Source organism: Rhincodon typus, chromosome 22 (assembly GCF_021869965.1).
Source record: "Rhincodon typus isolate 14 chromosome 22, sRhiTyp1.1, whole genome shotgun sequence".
In the NCBI taxonomy this organism is placed as follows: Eukaryota; Metazoa; Chordata; class Chondrichthyes; order Orectolobiformes; family Rhincodontidae; genus Rhincodon; species Rhincodon typus.
This window is the reverse complement of record NC_063353.1, coordinates 29,069,895-29,091,002: the sequence shown is the minus strand read 5'-3', so window position 1 is coordinate 29,091,002 and position 21,108 is coordinate 29,069,895. Positions and strand designations below refer to the sequence as shown.

The 21,108-nt window shown below is 42.2% G+C and overlaps 1 protein-coding gene across 2 annotated transcripts; it reads right to left on the bottom strand.

Moving 5' to 3' along the window:
- Positions 1 to 6: 6 nt before the first annotated feature.
- armc10 (armadillo repeat containing 10) lies at positions 7 to 21,108 on the bottom strand. 2 transcript variants are annotated; one of them, XM_048610429.1, is made up of 7 exons: positions 20,349 to 21,108; positions 15,400 to 15,545; positions 14,957 to 15,091; positions 6,784 to 6,858; positions 5,260 to 5,436; positions 2,922 to 2,993; positions 7 to 2,240 (listed from the first exon to the last, which is right to left on the bottom strand). In XM_048610429.1, the coding sequence occupies exons 1-7, from the start codon at positions 20,563 to 20,565 to the stop codon at positions 1,986 to 1,988; spliced, it is 1,077 nt and encodes a 358-aa protein (XP_048466386.1). In that variant the 5' UTR covers positions 20,566 to 21,108; the 3' UTR covers positions 7 to 1,985. The 2 variants fall into 2 exon arrangements, with proteins under 2 accessions (XP_048466386.1, XP_048466387.1); XM_048610430.1 differs by lacking the exon at positions 6,784 to 6,858 and having other exon boundaries at positions 20,349 to 21,102.

Below are 21,108 nucleotides of genomic sequence, written 5' to 3'. Positions count from 1 at the left end.
GGCAAAAAAGGACCAAGATGGAATATGATGGATTGACTGAAGGTTTTCTCCTGTCTGAAATGGTTTGTGTGTTTTTAAATAAGCTTGAGCGGATGGGAGAAAAACAGCTAAAAGATTTGGTCTTCACAATAACTATATTACAAATTACAATTAAATATTTTAGCTGTGGTTTTGTCTTTTGAAATACATTCAGAGAGGTCAACAAACAAGATATGATCAAGAATTGGCAATTTTTGCGTTCCTACTTCAGTCATTGCAATTTTCAACAGGGAAGACATCTAGGATCTCATCACACAGAATCAGTTTGTTGATTAGAACAACTTACAAACTGGCAGAAATTAATGCAAACCCAACACATTCAGTACATAGCATATATTTTGACCAAAAAATGTACTTCAGAATGTTTTATTTTAATATCAATAGTTTGAGAAACACTATTCACTGCTTTGATTGAAAGATTTCAGAAAATATTGCAAGTGTTCATATATTTTAAAGAGACTTTTCCTGAATAGTTTGATCTAAAGGAAGTAAAATAAAATTGTTATATAGGCTAATTTACTGTGTAGAAACGTGCCAACTTACTTGACTTGACATATTCTCTTCAAAAATGAGAATGCTTAACAGCTGGATTTTTTTTTCCAACCTGAAACTGCCTTTGTTCCTGAAACCTCTATGACATTCAAAATGTAGTGGTTATACTAATACATGGCCTGTTTCTTTTTAGGAACAACATTTACCTTATTTTGTGAGGGAAAAAAAATGCCCATAAGTTACTGTATTTTGTTACAAATTTTAATTGGGCAAATAAAAACACACAAACGATATTATTGTAGTTCTTAAACTTAACTTTTAACTCTTGCAAATGTTTGATGAACATAAAAGTGACACGCAGATGCAATTTTATTATCCAAAGATTGGATATTGAAGCTTCAATCTATATCCACCTTTGCTACAGAGCCAAAAGGTCCTGGCTCAAAGTCATGTCTGAAAAATCCTTATCCTACACACTATAAATTCTTTAATCTTAACTCCAAAACAAAAACATGAATTTGGTAGTACAGTCTTAACACTGATAAATAACACTTTTGCTTTGAAATCTATTTCAGCAAATGCCCTTTCTCAATTGAATGCATTCAAATGCCTCCCTGTGCTTATTTGCTTCTTGTGATTTTTATATTTTGATACAGAAAATTTAAGTAACGGAAGTGGCTTTATGTTGTATTCTGTCAATTTGTGCATAATTGTTCTCAATGGTATGCATTATCCTGAAATCATCTTCAGTACGTCACAAAGAAAGTAATGAGTAACTAGTCTGTTTGCCACTTCTACCCTTCTCTGGCCATCCTGGCTAAAACTCTTTATCCAGTTCAGGGAGCTATGCAATAGCATAAGACCACAAAATATAGGAGCAGAATTAGGCCATTCAGCCCATCAGGTCTGCTGCAACATTCGATCATGGCTAACCATGAATGTTTGTCACTTAAATTTCTTTCAATCATCATTATCTTCCCACATCAAGGGCATAACAGTACTGTGGCTTAAATAATTAGATAAAAATAAGTCAGCATCATTAATAATATCTCATCAGTTACAGTGATTCATAAAAAGACTTCAGGAAACTTCAGATACTGTGCATTTTAAGTTATTTAAATGTTTTTCCAATCACAAGATACAAAATGGATTCTTAACTTTTCTTTGTATTGCTGCTTTTCGGGATTAATGATTGCAGTCCAACATTATTTCTGGACCTATTAGACTTCTAAAAATACAAAAACAATCATGACAAAACCAGCGCTGGTTCAAGAATAGTTTACCTGCATATTGGAAAAAGCTCCCCCCTGGGTTTACCTGAAAATAATTTATATGTAGAAACTTGGTTTGCCAAATTACAGCAAATATCCATATTCAAACTTCCACATGTAGCTCATATAATCATTAAAACATTAAACTACATATAGGTCCCTACAAATAATATGTCCCTAAGATCATTTGGTAATAATTCTTGCAATCTGTTGTTTCACTTCATTATCTTGGTACAATATGAGCTTTGTGAGTTTATGAGAAAATGGTGTTGCATTCCCAAATAGTACAGAATGGAGAGAATCCACTTCATAGTCATACTGAACAGAGTTCCGCAACAGACTCAAATTTTCTTTCAGATTTGCCACCAATATCAACAGTCGAAGAAGAACTTCTTTGCTTACACAGCTGTCAAACAATAAAAGGAACGACAATGGTGCCTGAAATAAAGTATAACATATGATATATACACATCACAGCATAGATTATAAATCACATTTTAGATAAGGGTCCAGTTGATCCCAGAGTATTCTTATTCTGGCAAAAACTGGATATTAGATATATCTGGATATTTCCTTGCTTGAAAACAAATGCTGATTTAATTTATTAATTTTCTATATGATACCAGTTACCCATACATTTTTTGCATTAAATGAACAAAATGGCAACCTATTATGTAAAATTTGACATTTTTATTTGAGTGTTTTATTTTACAGTATAATTAGTGTCCATGATGAAAAATTAAAAATAATTTACAACTCCCAACCGAAAACCTAAAATTTACAAACATGTAGGAAAAACAGGTGGGTTCTACAAATTAAATGACCGACCCTTCATCTTTTGACACCTGGATTGGGAAGGTCTTCTCCAAGGCATCCGTAAATGTCCCAAAAACAAGTTATTTCAGCAGTAATTCCTTCCTAGACCACTTGTGATCAGGTAGCACCACTCAGTACAAGAGACAATGCTATTGCTCTTAATAATCTTCACTAACATTACCCAAAGTTTTACATTAGTATCATCAATATGGACTATTAGACAAGGAGTAGAAACATTTATTTTCTATTTTCATCCTGTGTAAGTCCAGGACTTAAAATTAAAAACATTAGCATGGATCTTACCTGAGCACTAAGAAGGTCATGACATATGTCTGGGTTTGCAGACAAGTTTATCAGGAGTTTCAATATTTGAACCTGTTGTTTTGAACAAATAAAAATCCATTAAGGCAGCCGTTTATGGAAACTTTATTTAGATCTCCTGCCATCATCCCTCTTGATGGCTAGTCTGTGTGTAGTACATCAGGCACCAGTCACCTTCTGGTAACTTGCCACTTTTCATGTGAGTCTTCACAATGTGAAACAGACTATCTAGAGTTCAGAAAACATCACAATCAAGCTGAATTTTTTCCCTCACATGATTTCATGATTTCAGCAGGGGTACTGGAAAGGTATCAAAATTGCAATATTGATCAGTTTATCTGCCCAACTCATGAATGTTGTGACCAGTCCTTGCTCCCCTATCACTGCCTCAGCTGAGGCAAACATCAAATACCAAACCTGTGATATCATTTATGTATGGTTTAAACTACAAATAAATAATTGATCAGAGACTCTCAGCTACAAATAAAACCTCAATTTAAATTTTGGTTTCTGGTAAATTTTTTAATCTAATATTTACATTATTTTCCTACTGCTTATCAAGAGCTTGTTTTGTTGAGGTTATATAAATCTATAATAGAACAGCGCACATTCTAATTCTATTTTAAAGTTACATATTTTGTCCTTATTTCAATATGTTGTTATTTTGCATTATGTTGCCATTTAAACAGGGTTTCCCTTTAAAAGGACCAGGAAGTAGGCTGGCATACTTTGGAAGGGGCTAAACACCATCTGAGGTAAAGTGATTGTGTTCTGCTTGGAAGCAGAATGTAATATGCATAAGACCTTGAGGTGTAACTTTATTCAGTTATTTCAGTGCTCTAACTCCTGAAATCAAAAAGGAAAGTTTGTGTTACAACATAACGTAATCATATGCAGAAGATCAGAGTTTCTCAGATTTGGGTGACATGAAGATGTCATATCCAAATACAGGTTCTGTTACATAATAATATGCCTAGAAATCTTAATGCCTTTAAAGTAGAAAGAGGGAAAGAAGTTACCAGGAACGTCTTTCCTGAACACCATCTTGTTAACCCCCACTAGAGATGATACCCACTTTGACTGAATAGCCTGGAAATACTGTTAAGACTGAAAAAAAAGAAACAGCAAGATACTTTTTTAAAAAAAGGCATATACAGGATGGAACTTTTTGGGAAGATGGTCATTTTGGGTATTGGAGAAAATGTTGAATGTCAGTCCATCTCCCAGTGACTGTGGCAACTAGGCACAAAAAGTTACAGAACATCAGACAGCCCATCAAACTTAAAAAAAAAATCCTGCTAGATAATGGTTGGTTAAATAATTTTGGCTCTTTATACTCAGTGGGCATAGTCATACAGCATAAAAAACCTCTATTTAAACACACGTTTGCATCCCCCTCAATAAAAGTCACAGAATGGCATATATTGAAATGGCTCAGTTTCAACATATGTAGATGATGTCTAGTAGTGATCTCTAAAGACAAGAATTCAGCAATGTTACTCAGGCACAGTAAAACTACCTTTGTTCTGCAATTGTCTATGTTATTCTTGGGCAGAATGAGTGGAAGATTGCCAGTGTCCAGCTTTTGCCTTGTTAAAATCGCCGACTCCAATTTGAAGTGTACAAATTATAGTTAATAAACAGTATTGTGCTTTAGAACGCATCATGCTTGTTTTCTGAAAGCCAAAAGCAAAGTCAGAAACTGAACTAGATCAACATCCAAGTGTGACTACAATAGCAAGTCAGGTGCCAGGAATTCTGCAGCAAGTAAGTCATCTCCTGTTTCCCCATTATCTGTCCACCATCTATAACATAGATGAGTGTGATAGCATTCTCTCCAATTATCTGGGTGAGTGCAGCTCCAAGATCATCCTCAACACAGTCCAGAACGAAACAACCTTCTTGACTGACGACCTATCAAACATATTCAACATTCACTCTCTCCACTGCTGATGCACAAAAGCAGCACTGGTATGCACTGCAACAATTCAACAAGGCTTCTCTGACAGCCACTACCAAATCCACAACCTCCACCACAAAGGCGACAATGGCAGAAGATACATGGGAATACCACCACCTGCAAGTTTCCCTCCATGCCACACATTGTTCTCATTTGAGCTATATTTGTTGGGTCAATCTCCCTTCCTAACAGCACATGGGATCTCGAACACCGCAAAGATTGCAGCAGTTCAAGAAGGCAGCTCATCATCAGCTCCTTCAAGGAAATTTAAAATGAGCAATAAATGCTGGTTAACTACTGATGCCCACATCCCATGAACAAATAAATTAAAATAAAACTGCTGCAGTCAGCAAGTCATACCTTTATTTTTTCTGTTCCTTCCACCAGGAGCTTAAGGAAGTGAGGAATGTAATTGGTCATCATGTAATGATAATTATTGGTAACAGAGAAATTAGTCAGCACTCGAAGGCTAGCTACTTGCAGCTCAGAGTTTAAAGCGGTAGTCCTTAGAATCTCCAATATTTGTGGGATCCAAATCTATAACAAATAACATTTTTTTTAACAATACATCAAGAAAACCATTAAGTGCACATTTAATTAATATGAAAACACAAAATCTTTGAAACCTTTGTACATTAGTCATTTGATTAAATGCATGACAATTAACATCCTGTAATACATTTAATTAGGTAGAGACATCATCTGAATTCCTACTTCGCATAGTCCTTCACTGAAAAACAGTTACATTTCAATCCTTTTTCTCAAAAAATATATATAACACAAATCTCTCTTTATTAATGGAAATATATAACTTCAAACAGGTGCGTATATACCACCTATATCATCTACTGTATTCTCAAAAAGTAGAAATCAAACAGGATAACATGGAAACAAGACAATTGTATGAAATAATAAATCATAAATATGGTACATCTGAAATTAAGTTGTGGTCATTCTTCTAGCTTGTTTAGAATCTACACTTCTCACTTGGAGTATTTAAATTAGCTGAATAGGGATTGATATTACCCACTGGTGTTGCAGAGCTGATGTTAAGATGGAATTTTCTAGCCACTGTATGAATTTCAAGCATCATTAATAAAAAACCATCAGATCTCCTTGTAAGTAAGCAAATCCACTACATACATAGAAACATAGAAGGTAGGAGTAGTCCATTCGACTGCTCAAGCCCGTGCTGCCATTCAGTACGATCATCGAGCTCAATTTTTCCTCATCTCAGTCCTAAAAGGTTTACACCTTAACTTTAAACTATGATCCCTGGTTCTGAATTCCCCCACCATCGGGAATATCCTTCCTGTATCTAACCTGTCTAGTCCTGTTAGTATTTTACAGGTTTCTATGAGATCACCCGTTATTCTTCCAAACACCAATGAATAAATCCTAAGAGACTCAACCTCTCCTCATACATCAGTCCTGCCATCCCAGGAATCAGACTGGCAAACTTTCATTGCACTCCTTCTATAGCCCTAACCAATCCAATCTCTGTTCATATAATCAGTCTGATAAAACTTTGTTGTACTGTCCATGGTCAGAGCATTCTTCCTCAGATAAGGAGACCAAAACTGCCCACAATATTCCAGGTGTGGCCTCACAATGCACTACATAATTGCAGCAAAATATTCTTGCTTGTGTACTTGAGTCCTCTCACTATGAAGGTCAACATATAGTTTGCCTTCTTTACTGCCTGTTGCACCTGCATATTTACTTTCAGCAACCGGTGCACAAGGACACCCAGGTCTCATTGAACATTCCCCACTCTCAATTTGCAGCTACTCAAATATAATCATCCTTCCTGTTTTTGTTACCAAAGTGGATAACCTCATATATCCACATTATACTACATCTGCCATGCATTTGCCCACTCACTCGCAGCCTGTCCAAATCACACGAACATCTCTGCATCCTCCTCACAGCCAAGCCTTCCACCCAGCGTGGTGTCATCTGCAAATTTTGAGATATTACATTAGTTCTCTCATATAAATCATTGATACATATTATGAATAGCTTTAGTCCTGGTATATACTACACTAAGCGTCAAAGACCAGGCAAGACTAATGGAAACGAAGGACTGAAAACAGCAAAATACTAACAGAAACACCAATTGCTAGAGAAACTCAGCAAGATCTGGCAACATTTATGGAGAGAAACCAGAGTCAAATGTTAGATCCAGTGATCCTGCTTTAGAGGAGCAAATTACTGCAGACACTGGGATCTGTACCGAAAACACAAAAATGCTGGCGATCACAGCAGGTCAGGCAGCATCCATGGAGAGAAAGAAAGCTAACATTTTGAGTCTAGAGACTCTTTGACGATTTTTTCCCACTTTTTATAGCATCCACTGTATTTTGCCTTGTTAAACAGGTAAATTTAAAAGGATTCAACGGCTAATGAGCAAATGTGTTTTTTGTTGGATAATTTGTTGCTAGTAATGCTTGACATGTCCGATTCAGGTAATTGATAACTGAAATGATTCCTTTGGATAAAACAGTCATATTGATTTGATAAAAGGTGAAAAAGTGTGTGAGTATAATAGGAAAGAAAGAAGCACCAAAGGAGATTATTTGCAAGGTAAAGTCATCTGAGTTAGACCAAAGATGACACTTTTATTCACTGAACCTACTTACAGACACTCAATTAAACAAAAAAATGGGCAACTGTTGCTTTGTGGTGTGCTTTGGTTTCACTTAACAATTGGATTTTCGAGCTAATTCACTTTGACCCTTCATTCACTTCTGCTGTCATTCTATTTAATTGCATCGTCAACTCTCTTACCCTACCAAGGGCCCCAAGCCAGTCAATCCATGACTCTCAATACATTTCAGCTTATTCAAAAGTCTACTAATTGAAAATATTCTAATTTGCACCAGATCCCATGCAGGCATCAATCAGTATTCGCTGATCTATACCGTCCTTTAGTCCAACAACATTTCAAATCTAAAATTCTAATCCTTACTGCAAGTTCCCACATGTTTCCTATCTACCCTCCGAGATCTCCAAATTCCTCCAATGCCTGATTTTTATTTGTCCATCACTGGTGATTGTGCACTAAGCTGTCTAAGCCCCAAGTACTGGCATTCTTTCCCTAAAATTCTCCATCTCTCTCTCCTCCTCTACACAGGTCGCTTAATATCTGTAAATCCTATATATTCTAACTTACTACCTAACCAGACTTGTAGCAACCAAACTTTCCCTCTGTTCACTCGTGTGCACATTTTGACTGCCAATCTGAACCCAAGCCTTTCACTCCAAATAACAATTTATCTGCTCCCTTTTTCTTACTTTTCGCTTTAATCCTATCTCATGTTGCCGTACCTGCTCTTCTTTTCCCTTCAAAATCCCTACACCAACTCTTCAATGCTTTTCCTCTTCCTGCTCTTGCTGCGGTACCAGGTTTAATGGTCAACAATGGACTGGGGAATGCCAGTATACTATTACGTGGTGGTAAGATGTTTTGTGTTTACAACCTGCCACGAGGGTCTAGTCAATCCATCGACTGTAACTGACAGCAGAGCTAGACATTTTCCACAGGATTAAAAAGAACTTGGAAAATAAATTACCCCACACGATTGTGTGTTTTTTGACAGTGGCTAAACAGCAGAATTGGAAAATGTAAGAACAAATTTCAAACCCTTGTTGTTCCTTATTCCTTAGGAAAGATATGCACAGGGATGCATTTATTTATAGATCATACTAGTCATCTAGATTTATGGGTGGTACCGAATTACTATTGGAGATTCTGCTTTTGAATTTGTTTTAGCCACTTAATGTGGCCATTTGTCGTACCAAATTCATCCATGAATTGGATTAGAGTTAAAAGATGCACTGTGCAGTTCCTAAATATTTTAGAGTTAGTATCAACTTTACTCCTTTGGTAGCTTTGTTGTCCGAGTGACAGTGTTATGCACTCAAGCTCTTTTAGGTCTTCATCACATAATCAAGACTGAGAAGACATACCATTATAGAGAGGAGAAAAGACCCTGGCTATTCACCCTATCCATGCTCCTCATGATTTTATAAACCTCTATAAGGTCACCCCTTAGCCTCTGACACTCCAGGGAAAGTTGCCCCAGCCTATTCAGCCTCTCCTTTAGCTCAAACCCTGGCGACATCCTTGTAAATCTTTTCTCAACCCTTTCAAGTTTCACAACATCTTTCCTAAAGCAACGAATTGCACGCAGTATTCCAACAGTGGCTTAACGAACGTCCTGTACAGCTGACCTCCCAATTCCTATACTCAATGCACTAACCAATAAAGGCAAGCATATCAAATGCCTTCTTCACTATCCTATCTACCCACAACTCCACTTTCTACCTTTCTATCGCTCTCATCAGGGGATATCTCCGGCACGAGCCAACTGTGTCCCAGAGCAGTCCATGAACAGGAACAGTGTGTCGTAACAGAGGCTGCGCACCTGATGGAAAAACTAAGTCATTAGGGTGCACCAACTTGGAGAAGGCTCAATGTAAACGTATTGCTGCAGGGTCTGAAGGTGAAACGTTGCTACCTGAGTGTGAAGGCACACCAGCACCTGACCACCTTCCTCGAGCGGGAGACTCAAAACCGCAGCAGCAAACCAGTGTTGCCTCTTGTCCCAGAAAAATTCGCCAAACCTTTTCTGGATGACAGTGACAAAGCCGGGGGAGGGACCAAAGTGATCAGCCAGTACCACGACATGGCGGCCACCAGCTGCTTTATGACCAGCACTCGCACCTGACAGGACAACACTCAGAGCAGTTCTGTCCAGCATGCTAGGCTATTGGTCACCTTGATCTCCAACTCAATTTGCCAGCAATGATTCCGCAACAGGGTGAAGATGGGATCCTAGGTAGGGGTGGTGAGTGGTACTCCACATGAAGCACCAGAGTTCCTCTGGCACAGGGTCCATCTGCCACAGACCAACCCCAAAATCCTGAACACGTGCTCCGGTTGATCCCCTTGTGGAGGATGCCACACAGTAGACCTCCTGGCATTCACACGTCCTCTTCAGGTCAGCTGGGTCTACGAACATGAGGAGCACGTCATTAGCATACACTGAAAGAACCACCTCCAGCCCTGGCCCGTGTACAGCCAAACCTGAAAGCCACTTACACAAGACGTGCAGGAATGGCTCCATACAGAGAGAATAAAGCTGGCTGCACAAGGGCCAGCCTTGATATACTTCTCTCCCAAAGCGCAGGGGCGCCGTCAGAGACCAGTTAACCTTCACCAGGCACTCCGAGGTGGCGTGCGGAAGTCAGATCCGGATGACACAATGCATCACGAACCTGAATGCTTGCAGATACCCATGATCCACTCTGTCGAATGCCTTTTCCTGATCAAGGAAGAGAAAAGCACTCGACAGACCAGCCCTCTGGGAATAATGGATCATGTCCCAGACCAGGTGGATGTTGTCCTGGATGCTCCAGCCCGGGATGGTGTAGGACTAGTCTGGGTGGATCATGTGGTCCAGTACTGTGCCAAGGCAAATCGAAAGTGCCCTGGCAAAAATTTTGTAGTCCGTGCCGAGGAGGGAGACCGGACACGAATTCTTTAACAAATGGAGAGCCACCTTCTTAGGCAACAGAATGATGATGGCCCTGCGCCAAGAATGGGGCATCTCTCCAGTCACAATACATTCTTGCACGCACTACGCATAGTTGCCCCCCCACAACCCCCCAGGATGTCTCAGAATGCCCTGAAGAACTCCACAGCCTGCCCATCCAGTCCCTAAGACTTGCCCCTGGAATGACAGTCAAGGGCACCGGTCAGCTTCTCCAAGCTCAGATGGGGGTTTGGGCCTCCCGGCACCCTTGGGGCTGACCTGCAGCAGGTCCTCCTACAAAACTCTGCGATTTTCCTTGCTGGATGGATCCGGAGAGAAGAGAGCCCTAAAACAGTTCCTCACTCAGAGCCCTGATGCCCTCAGGATCCAAGACGAGGGATTCATTGTTGGCTAGCAGCACAAGAAGCTGCTGGTGGACCCTGTGCCTCTTTTCCAGCGCGCGGTCGAAGGAGCAGCAGCGGTCGAGATCCCAAATGAACTGGTCCCAAGATTTCACATATGCGCCCAAGATCCAATGAGATACAGATCCCAGAGCGCAGCCTTCTTCTCTTCATACGCCTTCCAAAGAGCCGGGTCCACATCGAGCTGACCGAGACGTGACTCCAGGTCGAGCACCTCCTTCTCCAACCCCTCAATTCTGGATTTCCACCTCTTCCATAGATACTGCTGACAGAAGACAGAGACATGAGTTTTGACTACATCTCACCACAGCCTCAAGGAGGGAAAGCCCCCAGCTTCCTTCTCCAGCTGGTCTAGAAGTGACAAAACGAGTCCCAGAACCGCTCGTCCTCCAGCAGCAGGTTGTTCAAGCACCAATACACCAACCTCGCCCGGCACTGAACGGAACGAGCTCCACCCAGACCTGGTTATGATCGGAAAATGGCACCTGCCGCACGGAAGCCTTTGAAACACAGGCAGCATATGCCCTAGAAATATAGTGGCAGGCAATTCTGGACATTCCAACCCCAGGCCTTGCAAAGGTGAAGGCAATGGATTCAGGGTGGAGATTTCGCCAGATGTCGACCAAATCAAAGCGGTAACCAAGTCCCTCAACTTGCCCCACCGATGCTGAGCTCTTCTGGGTACCACTATGGTCCCACCTCTCGAGGGTATAATTGAAGTCTCCCCTGAGAAGGATAAGTTCACCCTCACCGATGGAGCTAAGAAGAGTAGACACATCCTTGAAGAAGCCTGTCTGCTCAAGTCCCACCCAAGGCATGTATACATTCACAAAGTGTCGTGCCTCCAAAACAAACTGTGAGTTGCAGCAGATGGCCTGCCACACTCTCCTTGACCCTCAAGATCTCTGGCTGAGAAAAAGAGGCCAACAAGATAGCCACCCTGCCAGAACTGGAGGCCAGGTAACTCATGAAGACCCTTCCCTACCGCACCAGGAGCTATGCAGCTTCGTCTTCTGAAATGGTATGGGTTTCTTGCAGGAGGTTCACCGCGTACATTCGTCCCCTGAGGAGGGAGAGGATACGAAATCTGCGTTGGGCCTTCCTGCTCCCATTGACGTTGAGGCTAGCTACGGATGTCTTCACGGCTACAGTATGTGCCGCCACTACCACCAGTTAAAACAATGAAACCCAACTTACTGAGTGGGTGGAGGGACTCTTTATCCCTTCCACTTCTTGAGGATACTGCAAAGGAATCCCTGGCACTGTTGCTTCGCATTCTTGTCCTTTCCTGGGGCCGCCAATTACCGTCAGCAGACATGACCAGAAGCAGTAGAGAATTCCACTAATCCATAGCCAACCGGTCTCTGTCTCCGTGACCAAGCACCGCTTGGCAAAAGTCCTGGAGTTCCCCTGTAGAGATGAGGGGGACCTTGTTCACGTCGCTCTCCACCGAGTTAGCGACTGACACCCAGTCCTCTTCCAGGTTGTCACCTCCGACCCCAACACTTCCCCCACATCGAGTGTAGGAGGTGGTCGGGGGTCACCAGTCAGTCACACCCCTGCCTCAACCCCACCCTTTGGGTCGACAGCAAGATGATCCTTTGCAGGGACCTCCAAATCTAAGATTATGCCAGACTCAACTAAAACATTGACTAAAATGTCGGGCCCCCTGGGTGGCAACAGTTCAGAAATCTGCTTCACTCCCGGCACTGGCTCACCCTCCGTATCTGGGAAAAGATCCCCAGTAAGGGGGGAGGTGCCTGACATAAAGGCCTGGGAGGTGGCAAGGAGGCTGCTCCTTCTTCGCTGCCATCCAGGGTACCATTCCAGTTCTTGTGGCAGAGGCAAGCCCTCAGTAGCCATGCCCACCTCAGCCTCCGAGTGCATGGTCCAGATGCAGGGCCGGATTCATGCCCCCTTCCCTCGCAAGGAGGGAGAGGGGTTTCCTGGGGATGCTACTCCCTCATCCCCAGGTGTTGTTGTTGCTAGTACTGGACTCCCCTGTCTCTCTGACCTCGAGGAGTGGCGCCTTTTTTGGGAGGATGGGGGTAACAAGAAGCACCTCCATCTCTCTACTGATTCTCCCCCTCCCCCTCAAACATCCTCCCTTTATCCTTGTTGCTTATGGGTTTCAGGGCACTTGGGGGGTGGGGTTGCAGGGGAAACCGCTTGCTCACTCATGCTTTTATCATTGATGGGCCCCAGTCTGGTTCCAAACCCTGCGCTTTCCTGAGGGGCCTCGGACCGCTATCCTTTGCAAGGGTTCTGTCCCAGGCTGGGGACCAATGGCCTCAGGGTCAGCTGTGGAATCCTGATGGGACGCCCCCCCCAATGCTTAGTCTTTCCTCCACTACAGATGCTCTCCTCCCATCTCACTGGTGTCCGTAAGCGAGGTAGCTCCCTCCTGTGGCAGCTCATGCTCAACCGCGAAGATGCCCTCCATGACGTCCTCCCAGGCCAGGCAGACGAAAACCTGATGCTGGAAGGAGTAAATGTGTCTCAGGTGGGCCTCACTTAGACTGAGCAGTACTGGTACCCCAACCGACCTCACCTCCTTGAGCTGGCGAAGGTGAGGGGAGAAGGACCTCAGAGGTGCACTGCCTGCTCAGTCTTCAGGAAGAACACTGCCTTCCCATACATCTTTGCTGCAGCGACAATGGTGGAGGCACTGACTAACCTTGCCAAGGCTGTTGTGCAAGTAACATTTCACCCGGTGTTCTTTTGTTAAGTAAGTAAAGCAGAGGATGCAACCATCCCCACGTAGGAACGATTGGGCCCCACACTGGATGTTGTTTTAGAGCTCCCCTTGCATCCCCCCTACCCCCACAGCTATGCCTCACCCCAAATCCAGGACCATCTCCAACCCTCACACAGATCACAGAAAAAGAACCTGATCAAGTTCATCCTCGCCAGCTAGCACCAGTCCTTTAGGCTGCCATGTCTCAAACCACAGGTCCCAAACAACAATTCCACCAAAGGCAAGTCACTGGCAGATGATATAGGTCACAGTCTGGAAGCAGTAATGGGGAAGAGGGCCGAGGCTCCTAACAGTTCCAGGCCCCAGACTCCAGTATTCAGTCACTCACAAATAAGTGTTCAGGCCTTTCCAAATACATGTAAATTCTGTCCCTCAAGATCCCCTCCAATAGCTTGCCCATCACTGATGTCAGAGTCATCGGTCTATAGTTCCCTGGCTTTTCCTTACCACCTTTCTTAAATAGCAGCACGACATTAGCCAACCTCCAGTCTTCCGGCACCTCTCCTGTGGCTATCAATGATCCAAATATCTCAGCAAGGGGCCCAGTATTCACTTCCCTAGGTTGCTAGAGTGTTCTAGGGTACACCTCATCAGTTTCTGTGGATTTATCTACCTTTATGCATTTTAAGACGTCCAGCACCTCCTCCTCTGTAATATGGACATTTTTCAAGACGTCACTATTTATTTCCACAAGTTCTCTACTTTCCATATCCTTCTCCACAGTAAACACTGATACAAAATATTCGTTTAGTATCTCCCCATCTCTTGCGGTTCCACGCATAGGCGGCTTTTCTGATCTTTAAGGGGCCCTATTCTCTCCCAAGTTACTCAGTTGTCCTTAATGTATTTATAGAATCCCTTTGGATTCTCCTTAAGCCTATTTTCTAAAGCCATCTAATGTCCTATTTTTGCTCTCCTGATTTCCCTTTTAAGCATACTTCTACAGATTTTAGAGTCTTATAGGGATTCGCTCGATCCTTGCTGTCTATACCCGACATTTGCTTCCATCTTATTCTTGACCAAAACCTCAATTTCTCTCGTCATCCAACATTTCCTGCACCTACCAGCCTTGCCCTTCATGCACTTGTGACTTGTTCCAGTGTCTTCGCCAACAATCCTGCATCAACTCACATCATCTAAAACAGATTTTGTGATGACTGATTAATTTGTTATGTGGGGCAATGTGCATAGATTGGGCTGCCACATTTGCTTAAGACAAGAATGGAAGGTGAAAGTCACTGCTGTATGCAGTGAGTTAAAAAAAACATTGAAAAGCAGTCCTACTGTTAAGTTTGCATACTAAGATTTTTTTTCCCTCAAACACAATGTCTCATTACCTTCAGTTCTTTTTGATTAGCAATATTCATGGAAAGATTATTCAAGACATTTAGTGCCTTAACTCTGACAGAGATGACTTCATCAAACAAGCAATTTGCAATGATGCTGAGCCCATCTAGGTTTCGAAGAAGATCCTGAAAATATAAAGGTACCAGTTAATTTAAAAATTATTACATCCTCATTTTAGCAAAAATTAATGTACTATTTTTGTTTTAACATACTATTAAATTAAACAACGTAGAGGCACTTGAAGTTCACATCAGCTCAGAAAAATAATATGAATTTTGTTTTTGATAACAACTCTTTGACAGTTATCCAAAAATAAATATACACACTACGTACAAGATTGTAATAATTTTGTACTTTTTAACATATTTCTATCAGAACTGATGCTTAAAATTTGATTTTTTAAAAAATGGATGACAAATGTATTTGGATATACCTGATTGGCACTGAATGCAGCACTGTTCCCTAAAGTCACCAGTGCTTGTTCTCGAGTGGAAGCATCAGAGGACTCCTTAAGTAGGCCCAGAACTGCTTGCAAATGTTGTTGTTCTAAGACGTCAGGAGAGTTTGTATGCAGAAATCCTGGAAGGAGAGGAGGAAATAGCACATAAATGATTTTAAAACACAAAAATTTCAATCAGTTCCTCATCATCTTTTAATGCTGTGAAGAGACATTTTGAATTTTTGGATGAAACTGATAAACGATTTGTCAAAAACCGACAAGGCCAAATAAAGCAATTTAAGTCAAAAAATAAAGACAAATACAATGTCAACAAATATTTTAGGAAATTGAGTAGAGTCCCAACCTGTTCAACCTATCCCTCCATACCAGGGATCACTCTTGTGAACCACTCTTACCTGCTGCTAATGATATAATCTATTTTCATAAATAAGGGGACCAAAACTGCTCTCAGTACTCCAGATGTGGTCTCATCAGTACCTTGTACAGTTGCAGTAAGACTTCCCTACTCCAACCCCCTTGAAATAAGGGCCAACATTCCATTAGCCTTCCTAATTACCTGCTGCACCTGAGTGCTAGCTTTTGTACCCATGTCTCTTTGTGTTGCAGCTTTCTGCAGTTTTTCTCCATTTGAATAATATTCTTTTGTTTTCCTTCCCAAAATGAACAACTTCACATTTTCCCACATTAAAATCCATTTGCCAACTTTTGCCCACTTAGCGAACCTATCAATATCTTTTTGCAAGTTACTGATGTTCCTTTTCAAACTTGCTTTTCCACGTATTTTTGTGTCATCTGCAAATTTGGCTAGGGTACACTTAATTCATTCCTTCAAGCCATTAATTTTTTTAACATTCACTTATAGGACATGAGTTTTGCAAGCTGGCCAGCATTTATTGCCCATTTGTTGCCTTTGAGAAGGTGGTGGTGAGCTGCCTTCTTGAATCGCTGCAGTCCCTGTGTTGTAGTTAGACCCACAATGCTCTTAGGGAGGGAATATATATTGTAAATAGTTGTGGTCCCAGCAGTGATCCCTGTGAAACCCTACTGGTCACAGTCTGCCAACCTGAAAAAACCTTTATCCCCACTCTCTGTTCCCTGCCCATCAGCCAATTCTCTATCCATGCCAATATACTATCTCCAGCAACGTAGGTTCTTATGGCTTAAGATTTTTTTGAAGTACTTTGTTGAACACCTTCTGAAAGTCCAAACATAACACATCTACTGGTTCCCCTCTATCCACTCTTGTTGAGACTTCCTGGACAAAACTATAATAAATTAGTCAGGCACGATTGGCAGATTTCCAATCCTCTGGTACTTCTCCAGAATCCAAGGATTTTTGGAAAATTACAAATCAATGCTATTCACTGCAGCTACCTCTTTTAGGATCCTAGGATGCAAACCATCAGAACTAGGGGACTTATCTGCCTTTAGCCCCATTAGATTGTTTAATATTACTTCTCTAGTGATGGTACTTAATTCCTCCGCTTGTATTCTTCAGTACTAATGGGATGTTTGAAATATCTTCCACCATTAACACCGATGCAAAGTATCTGTAAGTCATCTACCATTTCCTTGTTCCCCGTGACATCTTCCCAGATTCATGTCATACTGGCCTATATCCAGTCTGACCTCTCTCTTCCTGTTTACATATTTAAAAGGAGCTCTCAATACCAGTTTTTATAATCGTTGCTAGTTAGCCCTTGTAGTTATTTTTCTCGGTCTTTATCTTTTTAGTCCTCCTCTGCTGGGTTCTGAATTTATTCTAGTCTTCAGGGCTATGACTGACTTATGCCTCCTTGTATGCTTTTCTTCCAATTTAATAGGCTCCTTATTTGGTTGGTTTATCCTGTCTTAGAATATTTTTGTTGACAGTCATAGATTACCTTCTTAAATGTCTGCCACTGCTTGCTTACTGTCATTCCTGCTAATCTATCCATCCAGTTCACTTTAGCTAACCGTATCCTCATTTCATTGAAGTTCACTTTTTTGGGGAGGGGAGAGGGAAGAGAAGGGGGGGTAGTCATGCCAGGTCAGAAACAAAAGTGACTGAAGGCTTACATAGGTTGTGAAGTTACATCCGTCTTACGTTAAGTTTAAGTATGCCCTCAATTTCCATGGGAATGCAGCTGTGTACTCAGTCTCCAACTCAAATTCAGAATCCTAACGAAAATGTGAATTGACTATAAGGAAACTTCCCAAGTGCGTCCAGTCTCCAGTGACCAGGAAGTAGACAATTTGCTCCTTCCCTAAGATGGTACTTGTAGTCAAATGTTCTCAAGAATGGTCACTGGACTTGAATTGTTAACTTTGTTTTCTTTCCAGAGATGCTTCCAGGCCTGCTGAGTTTCTCCAGCAATTTGTGTTTCTGAGTCAAATGCAACAGGCTGGCATTGAAAGATGCATGTGCATGAATAGTCTCAGAAGACACATGACACCAGGTTACACAGTCCAACAGGTTTATTTGAGATCACAAGCTTTCTAAGCACTGTTCCTTTATTAGGTAAAGTGAAGAAAAGCACACAGGCACAGAATTTATAGGCAGAGAGATCAAAAGATCATACAAATAGCATGGCTGTAGTGTCGACAGACTGAATATCAAATCTCTGCAGGTGATCAAAAGTATCAGACAGTGTGAGTAAAGTGTCAACAGCTGACTAGCAAGTGAAGGGATGACCTACAATTCAATTAATTGAAGCAGAGAGTTAATTACAAAATGTTAAAAATAAGGCAGTGTTGGAGACAAATCAAACAGCTAGAATAACAATACAGGTATAAGAGTCATATGCCAAGGGTCTAATGAAAGTAACAAATAGTCTAAAAGTGTATAAACTAATTAAAGGTAGAGAAACCCTATGTTATCAAGCTATGCACAAGATTGAGCAAGACTTCGTTGTTGCACAGGACCTCCGACCAACGCTATTCACCAGATTCGTGATGACATTTTCTTCCTTTGGACTCAAGGCGAGGAATCACTGAAACGACTACACAATGATATCAACAAGTTTTATCCCACCATCTGACTTACCATGGACTACTCTTTAGAATCAGTCTCATTTTTCGATACATGCATCTCCATCAAGGACGGACACCTCAGTACCTCACTCTATGCAAGTCCACGCATAACCTCATGATGCTGCACTTCTCTAGCTTCCACCCTAAACATGTTAAAGAAGCCATCCCCTACGGACAAGCACTATGTATATACAGGATCTGCTCAGAAGAGGAGGAACGTGATGGACGTGAAGATGCTGAAAGATGCCCTCATAAGAATGGGATACAACGCTCAACTCATCAATTTCCAGTTCCGATATGCCACAGCGAAAAACTGCAATGACCTCCTGAGACGACAGGTATAGGACATGACCGATAGAGTACCCTTCATCATCCAGTACTTCCCCATAGCAGAGAAACTACGCCACGTTCTTCACAACATGTTCATCATCATCAGGGACCTCTCATCAAGATCATCCTTACGCCTTCACTTCTCACCTTCAAACAACTGCCAAACCTTAAACAGAACATCATTCGCAGCAAACTACCCAGCCTTCAGGAAAAAAATCGACCACAACACCACACAACCTTACCATGGCACCCACTGCAAGACATCAGATCATCGACATGGATACTACTATCATTACATATGCGAATTCCCCACCCACCACATGCACGTCAGATATTCATGTGACTCGGCCAATGTGGTCTACCTCATACGCTGCAGGCAAGATGCCCCGAGACATGGTATATTGGCGAGACCATGCAACCGCTATGACAACGGATGACGACACCATGCAACAATCGCCAGACAGGAATGTTCCCTCTCAGCCAAGGAACACTTCAGTGGTCAAGGACATTCAGCCTCCGATTTTCAGGTAAGCATCCAAGGCTGCCTTTGAGATACACAACAATGCAGAATCGCCGAGCAGAGAATGATATCCAAGTTCTATATCCATGCGGATGGCCTCAGCTGTGATTTTGGGTTCATGTTGTGCTACATGTGACCCCAGCACACTGTTCTGTATCTGTAAAATCATCCTTACTGTCTTATTTTAACACCATCACCTTGATAACTTGTTATGATCTCTCTACCTTAATTAGTCTTTACAGATTTGGATCACTTGTTATTTTGGTTAGACCCTCAGCATGCAACTCCTATACCTATGTTGTTATTCCAGCCGTTTGGTTTGTCTCCAGCAATTTTTTTTTGTAATTACCTCTCTGCCTCAATTAATTAGATTATGGGTCATCCCTTCACTTGCTATTCAGCTATTGACACTTTTGATCATCTACAAGAGACCTATTATTCAGCCTGTGGGCACTCCACTCATACCATTTGTGCGATCGTTTGATCTCTCTGCCTATAAATTCTGAGCCTGTGTGCTTTTCTTCACTTTACCTGAAGGAGCATTGCTTTGGAAAGCTTGTGATCTCAAATAAACCTGTTGGACTATAACCTGGTATAACAATGTGTAGAGCTGGATGAACACAGCAGGCCAAGCAGCATCAGAGGAGCAGGAAAGCTGACATTTCGGGCCTCGACCCTTCTTCAAAAAACGTCAGCTTTCCTGCTGCTTGGCCTGCTGTGTTCATCCAGCTCTACACCTTGTTATCTCAGATTCTCCAGCATCTGCAGTTCCTACTATCTCTGGACTATAACCTGGTGTCGTGTGACGTCTGATCTTATCCACCCCAGTCCAACACCCGCACCTCCACATAATGAATAACCTGGAATTGAACAAATCAGTAAATGCCGGAGAAACTCAGCAGGTCTGGCATCATCTCTGAAGAAAGCAAGAAAAGGTTTAATATGCAGTTACTCAGGAGTATCTGGGAATAGTTAAGCCACAGGGAAGGGAAGTTGTAAGGTTTATTGAGATTGAATGAAATGTCTCCTTTTCTCCCTCCACACTTGGTGTAAAGAATACCTTCTGCTATTCTTTGCGCATCACCCGTTATCTTCAGGCCGGTCACTCGGTGGACTGGGTTTTTTTCTGACGGACGTTCGCCGCCAGCTCGCTGCTGCTGCTGCCGCCGTCGTTTTAGTGTCACCAGCTTGTGGAGGCCGTAAAGTCCCACGGCCCCGGCCAACAGGCCCACGGCCAGCCGCACAGTCCATCTCCTATCGTCAGCGAGAGAGCCCATCGCCGCGGATCCACCCCACAGAAACACCCCTCGAGCCCAAAACACAACCGAAAACCACGGCAATGGGCAAGTGCAAGGAGAAAACTACGAGCACTCAGTGCTGCACTGCATTTTCGGTCCACGTCTTCGGTCGATGTGGAGCTGTAAGAGGGGTGTGCTACAGGCCAACTGAAACGGTTCCCGGGGTTTCTTGCAGCAACGCACGCAGTTACCAAGCTCCAAAAGAGTCATATTGAGGCCGGATTTTCCATCGGCTATACAGTCGCTATTGTAGCTTGTTGCACTTAATGGCCCTGCAGAATCCCCATTTGTAGCACACTACCCCTCAAGGAATCGCCCGGGAAATTGAATTTTCCGCTGGCAATCCCTCTGTGCATTGAAACTTCCAAAAATTTCCGTTTTAAATTAGACAATTCGGAGTGTTCCGATGAAAATAAATACAGTAGTTACTCAAGAAAAGTTAGTGTGTTAAATAGATACATAATAACTATTAAACTAGTAACTATTAAACTGACACCGTATCACACCCCCTCCCACTACACT

What these genes read in the sequence shown, in the direction of transcription:
- armc10 (XM_048610429.1), bottom strand. Translation starts at nt 20,565, where the DNA reads ATGGGCTCTCTCGCTGACGATAGGAGATGGACTGTGCGGCTGGCCGTG. An exon ending in GTGATTTGGACAGGCTGCGA is followed by an intron (nt 5,437 to 6,783) that starts GTGAGTGGGCAA and finishes TATTTGTTATAG; the next exon opens with ATTTGGATCCCACAAATATT. An exon ending in AAGGAACAGAAAAAATAAAG is followed by an intron (nt 2,994 to 5,259) that starts GTATGACTTGCT and finishes TCAAAACAACAG; the next exon opens with GTTCAAATATTGAAACTCCT.